Raw genomic sequence first — 13,294 nt, 5'->3', positions numbered from 1 at the left:
ACAGAGAAGTGGTTCAGAGTACAAGAAGCTCAAGTGTGAGGGGAAGCATGAGAGAAAGCACAGAGATGTTTAGTAGTTTACTCCTAGTAATATTTTTCTTGATTTTTTTTCTCCTGGCTTATTAGCTGTGATAAAGAGTGCAAATTTGCTTTTAAGGAAACAACTCAGGCCAGAGCCACTAATACTTTTGGGTGGATGTCTCCTGATCAACCTTTGGTCTAGATTAACCCTTTGGACTTTCATAAAGTAGAGATGAAACATTTACTAGTACTGAAAACTTTTGAAGATGTAAACAGTTTTAAGCATTCAAATACTAAATGCATGAAAAAATGAAGCTTCATGGCCTGCTCCCTTTCTAATGAATCTGTCCCTCTATACTTGCCCCAAAACCCCAGAGTTGAAAAAACAAAAAAGCCTCCCCCTCGAATTCAAGGGTTCAAATGGCTAAAATAAAACTCATTCTGAAACGGCCAATCCTGAAAATGCTCCTCTAATCCATTTGAACTTACTGGGCAGAGGAAGCAAAATGCCCAAATCTCCTACTTCTTAAGTGAGTGCTTTAACCACTGAGCTATGATACATAGGAGGAAGGTAGAAGTGACTTAAGCCTGCTATGTTTAAAATTAAAAGTAGGAGCTCTGACCAGAAGTGCTTGCCTTCTGGAAAAGGTCCAAGGCTAGGGACCCTAAATGGAAAGAGATAATTTCTTGCAGCTCTGATTGGAATGCCTGAATTTAAAACACTCCACTCTTCCCAGCTTTTCTGCTGGTTAAAAGCCACAGCAAAATGAATGTTGCTGACCTTTTAGGCAGCTCCTGCTCATCGTGCTCATTTTTGTAACCCATTTTGAAGCAATAAACTTTTCAACATGCTCTAAAGAGAACTTATGGATCACAGGATGATCTGGAGTCCACTTCTGCAGTTATGTGCCTAAAAAGTAAGGTATCATCACTCTAAATCCTTTATTGTATATTGCTCAAGTTATCTCTGTACAAGCACAGATCAAACTGTAGCTGCAAAAAGGAAAACATGTATCCTGCCATTTGAAGCCACACACTCTGAAAAGCTTGTTTATATAAAAATTGTAGTAAATTAGGTACTCAAATCAGAAACCAAATAGGTTACACCGGTGCAGCTCCTCTGGTGTGAAAAACACCTTCTTTTTGAATGAATTTTATGTTGATTTAGTTTACACTTGCTTCTTATTCAACTTAAGTAAATAAATGAATGGCAAAATAGGAATGTCTACACAGGAAGGTTGCACCAATTTAAGTAAATCAGAAACCTGAGATCAAACAGTACAAGTTCCCCACATAGCTGAAGCCTGATGCAGAGTTGCTATTAAGCAATAGCTGAAGATGAGCCGTTTCTCAATAAAAAAGATGATTTTCAGTTGGAAAGTCAGCAAAATAAAAATCTCACAACTTCAGTTTGGATTAGAAGTTAGTTATATTTCTTCCTGAGATTCAATTGTCTAACATGTGAAATGTATATATATGTTGAAAATTGGGTTTTAAGGACAAATCAGTCTCATTTATGAACAACCTACTAGTGCTCAGTATTTCTACATTTTTTCCTTTGAAAAGTCAAGTGTTCATCAGGCAAACCATAAATATTTTGGGAGTATTCTTAAGTGTCATGGTGAGAACTTGTATTGACAAAACTATATCCACGCATTTAAAATTATTTATATAATTATTAAGACAGAATACTCCATTAAGGTAAAGAAAACCCCTTCCCAAACCTGCAGTACTGAAATATATCTACTAAACAGGACAGTGGCATTTCTAAGCAGACACGATATGCCCATCTTTTAAATTACATTTTGACAAGTTTTGATCAACCAGATTCTTTAAAAAGCCCTCTATGTAGAGGAAGACTTACAAGATCAGGCCCTAAATGGAATTATTTTATTTATTAATAAATAACCACAATTGAAACTTACACAGGATTAAGTTTCCAGAAATTATTTGCCAAAACCAAAAAAGGCTGAGCTCACCTGTCTTTGTAGTTTATCACAGTATCGATAATGGCATTCATCTGTTTTGTCAATTTAGGTGGGTTGGGTGACAACTTCTCTGCAGGAGGTCTGCCTCTTCTTTTCTTTGCTTTCTCCCCATCCTCTTTCCCAGAATCCTTATCCAAATTTCTTCGTCTCTTCCGTTTTTTAAGCCGGATTTCCTCTTCCATTTCTTCCAAATTGCCGTCTTCAATTGCCTGACAACCATGGTTTCCAAAATACCCAAAAAACCCAAAAGAGAAATATGCAAAGACAATTAACAAATATTTAAAAAAAACCCAAGAAAAATACAACGTAACAAGATATAGATAATTCAACATTAAATGCTCGGTCTATTTATAAAAAAGATTTCAAAAAGAAATTCAGTTACTGACAAACAATAAGACACTAAAACTAAATTAGTTATATAAAGAACCCTACCACCTGAATACATATTCATCTGATCCTGAATTTCATATATATGAGGGCTTGCATCAATTTGTTCACTTTAGTAGCAGTCCTAGAGAATGTAGTTCAAGAGAAAAGACTCTGATGTGCATGTTTACAGACAGGATAGTTCACACCATGCTCAGCTTCCAATGAAAGAGATTACAGTTTTTTAATATGTTTTTTTGCATGCAGACACACACACACTTTATGTAGTAGCATACTAGACTCAGCTTCTCTTTCAAAGAATTTAAGTGACCTAACAGTTAAAACCATATCTAAAATGTATAATTTTCATTTAAAATAACAATCAATAAAGAGGCAGAAGAACTTACAATAGTGTTTTACAGTAAAGAGCACTCATGATAGAATGAAAAAAGAAAAAACACACACATAGCCACAAAAAAATAACAGCTTCAATTACCCGCAAATGCGTGCTTTTAACCAGAGCCGGCAGCACCAGGTAGAGAGATAAAATCTCTATGAAAGCAAACCAGGCATAAAGGGAACCTGTTCATACACTAACAACAGATCCAGGTGAAAAAACAGAAAGCTGAACTTTTTTCTTTGGGGAGAAAAAATCCCATAAACAGATAAAAAATATATTGAGCCATAAGAAACTAAAAGGAAAAAAAAAAATCTTAAAAGTAGTCTTTCTGATTAATGCTTTCTGGAGCATAACTGATGTTGATATTTGTCCCTCTTGCCTCTTATTATTGCCTTGAATACATGCAAATACTAATCAATCATTTCTCATAGCTGAAGGAGCTATAATCATAAGGCACCTTCATTTCTCTATAGAACCAAACATGACTAATATTTATGATCATATGAGAATAAAAAGACTGATTACAGTCCAGACATAATTTATTTCATTTGCGTGCAGTGTCTCTTGAAAAACATTTTATGAACAAAACCTGGTTCACTATGCAAAACAACCTGGCATATTAAAAACCACTAGTGGGATTTCAAAATCTATTTCCTATTCATTCTCTAATGTGCAAATCCATAGAACAAACATGAACACAGAATCCTGAGGGACAGCCTGAAACAAGGCCTTAATAATCAAAAGACAATTTCCATCATGCTTTCAAGCATTCAGATAGCCACTATGAAGAAGGCTTGAGATCTGATGAGTTAGGAAGAATAAGTAAGGAAAAAACTGCACAAAAACTCATTAATATTCATTTGGTTAAATCAGGTCACCCACCATACACCACTGCAGCTAGCCAAGATTAAGAAAAGGAAATTTCTCCACAAATTTGAGAAGCTAAAAATAATAAATACAGCATACAAGGCTGTCAACAGTTAATGTCATTGCTCTCCTTAAGCATTCAGTTGCACATCGAAATACAGAGAACACCAGCTTTTGATGTCTTATACACCTACACATTCCTGTGATGTAGTTCTACTGAACCTTCAAGACTGCAATGAAAAAGGTTATTTACCTTACCACTATCAGCAGGCCAGCTATCAGAAATCAGTTAGTGGGGATAAAATTAACAAACCAGCAAAGCAGCGAGCTGCTAGTCTCTTCATCAGCTGATCGGGAAAAAAAAAGAGAGCTGGGGAAAGGCTATGTTTTCAGATACAAGTAATTTTATTTTAGTGAAAATTTAATACCGAAAGGATTGTAGATACTCAAATCTGCTGTTTCATTCTACCTACTACAAGGCCCAAGGCCTTCTTCCTTCAGCTTGCTTTAATATTGACAACTACTTATCATATTTTTCTCTTATTATTCTAGGCACTTAGATTCTAGATTTTTAGCTGGGCAGTTACCAATTCTTGTTAGCATTTTAATTGTAAGAGCAAAATTGGTCAATTTCATGTATGATTTTAAAACTAAAATAGATTGTATGCAATAAATACAGTTTTAAAATGCAAACAATACTTTTTATTGTTCTGTACAGAACAGATTAGATTTTGGTTATTACAACTAATACAACAAAATACTCAGGATGACAAGAAACAAAAAACAAGGTTAGCATTTTGATGCAATGTGCTTTAGAAAATGGATATTCACTCATTAACCAAAACAAAAAAAAATTTTCTTGCCAAATGTTCCCCCCCATGCCCTCCAAATCAATTGTGTTGTCACCACCCTTGAGTAATAACATCTCATTTAGAACTGTGCATACAGTTGTTACTTAAGATATATACTATTTTGAAAAATTGTTGTGGAGGGTAAGATCAAAGTCAAATGAATGGTTGGGGTTGGTTTTTTTTTAAATGATGTTGGTCAATGCAGTGTAAAAAAAAAAGAAAAGAAAGAACAGGCAAATTGTGACATTTGCTCTTCCACTCTGTAAATTAATGAGTAGTATACAATGAATTAATTGCCAGCACACTATAAATCTGCAAATGAATATTAAAAATTATTTGGATAATACTATAGAAATCTATTATTATAATTACATCTTAAAATTTTGTGCAGACATGTAAATTCAGACAATTTTCCTTAAAAAAGGTTTTAGTGAAAGCACTAAAAATCACACACCCCATAGCAGCCCTCAGTAGTGCTGTGCTTTGTATTTGTAGCTAGCTGAATGGAAGAGGAGTGGGGGGCATTTGTTATTAAGGCATTTGTCTTCTGAAACAACCACTACATGTACTGAGGCCCTACTTCCCAGGAAGTGGCTGGACATGGACTGCTGATGGGAAGTAGAGGATAAATCTTTTTGTTTTCTTTTGCTTCTGCGTGTGGCCTTTGCTTTTCTTTATTCAACTGCCTTTATTTTGACCCACAAGTTTTTAACCTTATTTTCTCTCCCTGAGGAGGGGGAGTGAGAGAGCAGCTTGATGGGCACCTGGCAGCCAGCCAAGGCTAACCCACCACAATGCTAATTATCTAATTCAGTATTTTCACTGAAGGCATACAAAATACAATTGAACAGAAAAATCAGCTTCCTAATTTCTTAAAAAGAAATAAATCTAACAATGCACAGTATCCTAAAGTCTGAACTTTTCCTAGGGCAAAGGCATACCATTTATAGAACTACTTCCTGCTATGCTGAATGGATTCCCCAACAACTTCTTCTAGCAAGCTAGGGTAGCAGTAAGAGGTAAACCACTGATGGCTGGGACACAAGACCTACACTATTAGCCTGTAATCATAAGTTTCATGGGACTCAAAGCTTTTCTTCTTTTTTTTAAACCAGCAGGATCCTGAGTTTCAAACAACAAAATATCCTAAGAAAGGAGATGATATATTAGAATAGAATCATAGAATCATAGAATCATTTAGGTTGGAAAAGACCCTTAAGATCAAGTCCAACTGTTAACCTAGGACTGCCAAGTCCACCACTAAACCATGACCCTAAGCACCACATCTACACGTCTTTTAAATACCTCCAGGGATGGAGATTGAACCACTTCCCTGGGCAGCCTGTTCCAATGCCTGACCACCCTTTCAGTGAAGAAATTTTTCCTAATATCCAATCTAAACCGCCAATGGCACAACTTGAGGTCATTTCCTCTAGTCCTATCACTCATTACTAGGGAGAAGAGACTGACACCCATGTTGCTACAACCTCCTTTCAGGTAGTTGTAGAGAGCCATAAGGTCTCCCCTCAGCCTCCTCTTCTCCAGACTAAACAACCCCAGTTCCCTCAGCTGCTCCTCATAAGACTTGTGCTCTAGACCCTTCACCAACTTCATTGTCCTTCTTTGGACATGCTCCAGCATCTCAATAACCTTCTTGTAGTGAGGGGCCCAAAAATGAACACAGTACTCAAGGTGTGCTCTCACCAGTGCCAAGTACAAGGGGACAATCACCTCCCTAGTCCTGCTGGCCACACTATTCCTGATACAAGCCAGGATGCCTTTGGCCCTCTTGGCCACCTGGGCACACTGCTGGCTCATGTTCAGCCAGCTGTCCACCAACACCCCCAGGTCCTTTTCTGCCAGGCAGCTCTCCAGCCACTCTTCCCCAAGCCTGTAGCATTGCATGGGGTTGTTGTGACCCAAGTGCAGGACCCGGCATTTAGCCTTGTTGAATCTCATACAGTTGGCCTTGGCCCATTGATCCAGCCTGTCCAGATCCCTCTGTAGGGCCTTCCTACCCTCCAGCAGATCAACACTCCTGCCCAACTTGGTGTCGTCTGCAAACTTTCTGAGGGTACATTTGATCCCCTCATCCAGATCACTGATAAAGATATTAAACAGGACTGGCCCCACTACTGAGCCCTGGGGAACACCACTTGTGACCGGCCGCCAACTGGATTTGACTCCATTGAACTCTTTGGGCCTGGCCATCCAGCCAGTTTTTTACCCAGCAAAGAGTACGCCCATCCAAGCCAGGAGCAGCCAGTTTCTCCAGGGGAATGCTGTGGGAAATGGTGTCAAAGGCCTTACTAAAGTCCAAGTAGACAACATCCACAGCCTTCCCCTCATCCACTAAGCGGGTAACCTTGTCATAGAAGGAGATCAGGTTAGTCAAGCAGGACCTGCCTTTCATAAACCCATGCTGACTGGGCCTGATCAATTCATTGTCCTGTATGTACTGTGTGATGGCACTCAAGATGATCTGCTCCATGACCTTCCCCGGCACCGAGGTCACACTGACAAGCCTGTAGTTCCCCGAATCCTCCTTCCAGCCCTTCTTGTAGATGGGCATCACATTTGCTAACCTCCAGTCAACTGGGACCTCCCTGGTTAGCCAGGACTGCTGAGAAGTTATTTTCAAGCATGGGATTCTAATGAAGAGCATTCTACTTTGAAACTCCCAGATCATCCTAGTTTCTATTTTAATTTTATTTTATGCACAATCAAAACAGAGTGCACAAGCAGAAAAGTCAGGCATTTAAGGATTACACATTTTAGTATATTTCGAAAATAAATGTGATTGATAGTAGTCAGAACACTATTTCATGGAGTATACTCAAATTAGGTGCTCAAAATAATACACATCAGTAATACTATGACAATATAATACAGATTGCAATATATATAAACTACAAGGAGACCAGGGTAGTAAAATTACTCCTATATTAAAGTTTGCTTTCTCAGCCTGCCCCCTCCAATTTATCTCACCAGCTTTATCCTTCAGGTCCTGCAGAGATGTCTGAATACCAATTCCACTTTTCTTCCTTCTGTGCCCTATCTGAAATCCCATCCTTCTTTGCTTTACATTTTTGCTCACACTATCTCTAACATGTAATCTAACTTTTTAAGTCCTCAAAAGAGCCCTCTCTTTAAAATCCAGTTATCTTGTTTAGTTTCTCAACACTGGTCTTCCTGATGTCTGTGGCTGTTTACAGCTTCCATATATCTGATTTTTTTTTTGTTATCTCCTTAGAGATGCAATAACTGAATAGTTCTTGCGATGCTACAGCATACAGGGCAATATATTACTAATAAAGACTATGAAGAAGAATAATGACACAATATTGCAGGCATGGCCAATCAGATGACACAAAGATATTCTGTTGATAATACAACTGAAGATAATCAGTCATTTAAGTCAGGTAATTCAGATACTGAACATCTGAGGATAATACAAGGATTGATAGGGTTATTTTAACTGATTATTTTTTTACTCAGATAGCATCAGACAACAGATATGCAAGACTGATTTTGCTGGGATTAAACTGAAACAAAAGCATTTTGATTGGAAGATTTATTCTAATAAACTTTTATTACAATGCAAATACCTTTGAAGCAAAAGCATGTAATAAAAAAATAAAAATATGTACCTATTTAAAATTCTTATGGGATCAAGGTTTTAATTTTCAATATTTTATTTCTTGTCTAAAAATGTTTCAAATAAAATATATTCTTAATGTAAAGCATCACACACAGCCAGCACTGATAAATTTCACCTCAGCTTTAATGAACTACAGTAGTAATGCATTTTCTGGTTTTTGGTTGGTTTTGTTGTTGGTGTTTTTTCAGTGCAACCTGATTAAAAATAAATAATTGAAATATCCAGCAATGTAAGCAATGTTTTAAAATTTAATCTATCAAACCTGATTTTGCAACTGTGAACCTTTCATAAACTTATGGGCACAAAAAGACAGAAGGGCACAATCACTAGAAATTATGTTGGAACCCACAGACTTCACAAGGAAAGGAAGACCATTAGGGAGAAGGAAGTGATCATCTAGTGATGACAGCCAGTTGTCTTGAAAAGATATTAAAATAATTTCTTTCGTTTTGAGCTATAAACAGAGTAGCAAAAATTTCTCTTAAATCTCTAAAATTTTTGAAACATGAAAACACCAATTTTTTCTGTACATTATGAGATACCCATATAGGGCAGTGGTATAAAGAGTTAACTGGAATTTGTTTTTGTTGCAAAGTAATCTCAATTCATGGCAATAAAGTCATCGTATGTCACATCATGTTCTTTCTTTCTTATTTTCTCCTATGTTCTTTCTTATGTGTGCTGGATTTGACTGGGATAGAGTTAATTTTCTCCATAGTAGCTTGTATGGGACTATATGTTTTGGATTTGTGCTGGAAACAGCGTTGATAATACAGGGATGGTTTCCTTATTGCTGAGCAGTGCTTACACAGAGTCAAGGCCTTTTCTGCTCTGCACACCACCATACCAGCGAGTAGGCTGGGGGTGCACAAGAAGTTGGGAGGGGACACAGCTGGGACAGCTGACCCCAAATGACCAAAGGCATATTCCATACCATATGACGTCATGCTCAGTATATAAAGATGGGGGAAGAATGGAGTGATGGCATTTGTCTTCCCAAGTAACCGTTATGCATGATGGAGCCCTGCTTTCCTGGAGATGGCTGAACACCTGCCTGCCAATGGGAAGTAGTGAATGAATTCCTTATTTTGCTTCGCTTACGCATGTAGCTTTTGCTTTACCCATTAAACTGTCTTTATTTCAGCCCACAAGTGTTCTCACTTTTACTCTTCTGATTCTGTCCCCCATCCCACCAGGGGGGATTGAGTGAGCGGCTGTGTGGTGCTTAGTTGCCGGCTGGTGTTAAACTACAACATTATGTTTTCTTTTTTTTCCTTTTATTTGGGTGGAGTAATGCTTCTCATTTTGAAATAAGCAGACTTTATTCCAAGTTTAAGATGTAGAAGATAAGCAAACAGGAACAAAATGAAGAAAATAAGTAAGTAAAAAAAGAAGAGACAAAATAGTCTAGATAAAAACAAAAATAATTGAAAAAACTTTCAAGAAGAGTGTGAGGAGGAAGGAGTGGCAGAGACAAAGCATTATGAACTGACCACAACCCCCATTCCCCATGCCCCTGTGCTGCTTGGAGTGGGGGGAGGAGGTAGAAGAGTCAGGAATGAAGGAGTAAAGTTGAACCTGGGAAGAAGGGAGGGGTGGGGTGGAAGGTGTTTTTTCTTTTGTCTTTGTTTCTTGCCATGCTACTCTATTATTAATTGGCAACAAATTAAATTAATTTTCACCGAGTCAAGTCTGTTTTGCCTGTGACGGTAATTGCTAAGTGATCTCCCTGTCCTTATCTCACCCCATAAGCTTTTCTATCTTATTTTCTCCCCCTGTCCTGTTGAGGAGGGGGAGTGAGAGAGTGGCTGGGTGGACATTTGGCAGGCAGCTAAAGTCAACACACCACAACTTTACAAAAAAGGATATGGAAAAATTGAATAGGGAGTAGTTTCACAGAAAGTGATTGAGGGTTTATACTGGATCACAAGTTGAACACAAGTCAGTGTCTGTACTGCTGAGAAAACAGAAAAACACTATACCATGATGTATAAACACCCTAGCAGTTATGTGAAAGAACTCTTCCCCTTTATTCAGGCTTTGAATAAAACCTAAACAAAGTTGTTAATCACTTGGAGAGAGTTTAAGGAAGTTGAATGAAAATGATCAGAGGTCTAGAAAACAGGGCCTATGGGAACAGATCAAATGAGCAGAGGTTGTTAACGCAAAGAAAAAAAGACTAAGCAGGGGTATGATAACAGTCTTTTAAGACATAAAAAGATGTTGGGGAAAAAAAAGAAGTGAATAACCTGTTCTTCATGATCACAGTGAACAGAACAAGAAGTAATGATGTGCTTAAAAGCCAGCAAAGAAATTCAGATAAGGTATTAGGGAAAACTAAATCGCAGCAATAGCTTCCCTTAGGGAGTTCTAAATTTTCCATCAGTGGAGGCCTTTAGGCAAACATCTGTAAGGAATGACATAGCAATAGCTGATCTTGCCTTGAGGTAGAAAGATGACTTCTTGAGGGCTATTATTTTTTGACAGAAAATGGCTTGAGTACAAAACCAACCTGAGAAGTAAAGTATGAAAGTCCAAGCTGAGCTTTTGCCATAGCCAGAGTATTTCAGTACTGAAGCTAACTAGTTTAAAATGAGCTTGAGCAGGTCTACCCAATATACTCTGCATTTTGATGTTTTTTTCCCTAGCTTTTATGATCCTAGCTGCACTGTGTATTAGTGTCAACCACATAAGCATGTGATTGTTCTACTATGGTAGAATACTGCCTATCAAATCACAGAGACTAGTTCTGTGCATGAAAAATCTTACTAATATGCTTTAGAAATCATAATTGAGTTAAAAATTATGAAATTTCCTGGTTTTGACAAGACTTTCTAGAGATCAAACCTCGTTTCTTTACCACCCCAATATTAACATTCTGAAAAGCCATATGCATTAGCGTTCATTATCTAATGCTTTTTGTAAGCATTTTTAAGCATTTTCATTATCTCCACTTTTTTTTTTTTAAGCAGAGGAATGACAAGAAATCCTCAAGGGCAACAAAATCATAGATTCAGTGAGAGTAAGTTTAGATTCTTTACTTTCAGGCATGGAAATCCTGCAACATGGTCTTCATCGAGTTTTTTGATCCCACTGGGATCAAGAAACACAGAGGCACTTGGAAATGAAAATAAGAGAAAGAAGACTTGCTTGAAAGTTTCCAAACCTTTAAAATGGATCAGTTCGGGTTTTTTCTTATACACCTGCAGCACAGAAAGCTGTAATACACACTGATCATAGGTTTTCCGTACTTTAAATTGAAAAGTCTCTTAATGATGACAATCTGTTTAGTGTGTCAAAAAACATAAGTGAAATATGTCAATATCTACAGCCACAGAACAGTTGCAATAGAAAACAACTGTAATCATGATTCTGAATCTAGCAATGAGTTAAGCTTCAGCAACGTAGCTTGAAACCTAAGTTATGTCTTGAGCACAGTTGTAAAAACTGAATAATAAGAATACATGGACCTTAGATATTACATGGTGTTTTTGCTTGTGCAACTTTGTAATCTTCAGTGAGAACATTCCCCCCCCCAAATAGCAACTGTCAAAAAGAAAAAAGCAGTACCTACCCGTAGCCACTGTTTCTCTGTAAGAGCATCGCTATAGTCCACATCCCTGCGCTGACGGGACCCTCTTCCAAATATTTTCTCTTCCTCTTCCTCACATGTGAGCCTTTCAACTTCAGCATCATCCTTAATAATCCAAGATGGCAATTCATCCTCCTCCATCAAGCGGGGCTTGCGCTTGGGGTTTCTGGCATCTTCCCTACGACGATCCATGTCCATGCGCTGCAATGACAGTTGGGAAAAGATACAACAATTTGAAGGGTCTTGATTAAATAAACCATGGGAATACCTGGTTATTTACTTATGCTTGAAACTTTAAACCAACTCCTCTGGTGGCATTTCCCTCCTCCACCCCAATACTTACAAAATGCCACTGTAAAAAGGAATATCGCTACATGAAAGTTGATCTTCAATCAATCAAATTCATTATTACAAAGTGAATTTCACTGAAGTGAAGAATATTATAGTCTGGATGGGTGGACAACCAGATGTGTAAAAAAACCTGGCTGGATAATCAGGCACAGAGAGTAGTTGTTAATGGGTCATACTCTACCTGAAGACCAGTCACAAGTGTAGTACCACAGGGGTATATCCTGGGACCTGTCCTATTTAGCATCTTTATAAATGATATGGAAGAGGTGACAGAGTGCTTGCTCATAAAGTTTGCAGATGACACCAAATTGAGGGGTGTGTGTGTGTTAAGTTGATATGCTTGAGGGCTTGTTAGACCACATCTAGAATACTGTATCCAGATTTGGGTCCCCAAAAAAAGAAAAACTTTGATGAACTGGGGAGAGTTCAGCAGAGGGCCACCAAGATGGTCACAGGGCTGGAGCACATGCCCTGTGAAGAGAGGCTGAGGGAACTGGGCTTGTTCAGCCTGGAGAAGAGAAGACTTTAGGACACCTAATAGTAGCTTTCCAATACATACGAGGAAGCAGTACATGTTGGGAATATGAGAGACAACAGACATAATTTGAAAGAAGAGAAGTTCAGACTGGATATGAGGAAAAACATGTTCACCAGTGGAACAGATTGCCCAGAGAGGTTGTGCAGTCTCCATCCTGGATAAAGCCCTGAGCAATCTGGTTTGATTTCATAGCTGACCTTGCTTTCAGTAGAAGGTAGGACTAGACACTTCCCAAGGTCCCTTCCAACCTGAATTATCCTATGATCTGATTTCTAAATACAGATGAAAAACAGAATGCAATACATGCAACCTGACTATGCAGGTCCAACTAGATTCCAGAATCAATGATATTCCATATCTCATTACTTCATAATGGAGAAGTGACTGTATATACCTCTATTTGCATAGCAGACTTTCATATTCCCCCTTTTAAACTATGTATTCATTCAAACTGGGCATGCACGTGGTTTAGTTAATTGACAAACCTGTCAACTAGCAAGAAATGAAGATCTGCAGTCAAACAAGGCCAAAATCAAAATACATTTAGTAACAAACTTCAATGAAATACATAATGGCCCAAAACTGTATTTATTTTTTTACTGATTAATATGCTTGCATTTGAAAAGTACAGACTGAAGAACCAAGGATATGTTAGCTGCT

General features: G+C 37.9%; 1 protein-coding gene across 4 annotated transcripts in view; it reads right to left on the bottom strand.

The window, feature by feature from the left end:
* The window catches only part of LOC309601870 (putative global transcription activator SNF2L2), a gene marked incomplete at its 5' end in the record, with an annotated part of 160,288 nt that overhangs the window by 35,817 nt on the left and 111,177 nt on the right, over positions 1-13,294 (bottom strand). For all 4 annotated transcript variants that reach the window (XM_082335095.1, XM_082335092.1, XM_082335094.1 and 1 more), the window contains 2 exons: positions 2,000-2,217; positions 11,728-11,946. In XM_082335095.1, coding sequence (XP_082191221.1) covers positions 2,000-2,217; positions 11,728-11,946 — 437 coding nt within the window. The remainder of the gene's footprint in view (positions 1-1,999; positions 2,218-11,727; positions 11,947-13,294) is intronic.

This window comes from Platalea leucorodia (assembly GCF_965183815.1).
Source record: "Platalea leucorodia genome assembly, chromosome: W".
Lineage (NCBI taxonomy): Eukaryota > Metazoa > Chordata > Aves > Pelecaniformes > Threskiornithidae > Platalea > Platalea leucorodia.
This window is presented reverse-complemented; position numbering and strand designations above follow the sequence as displayed.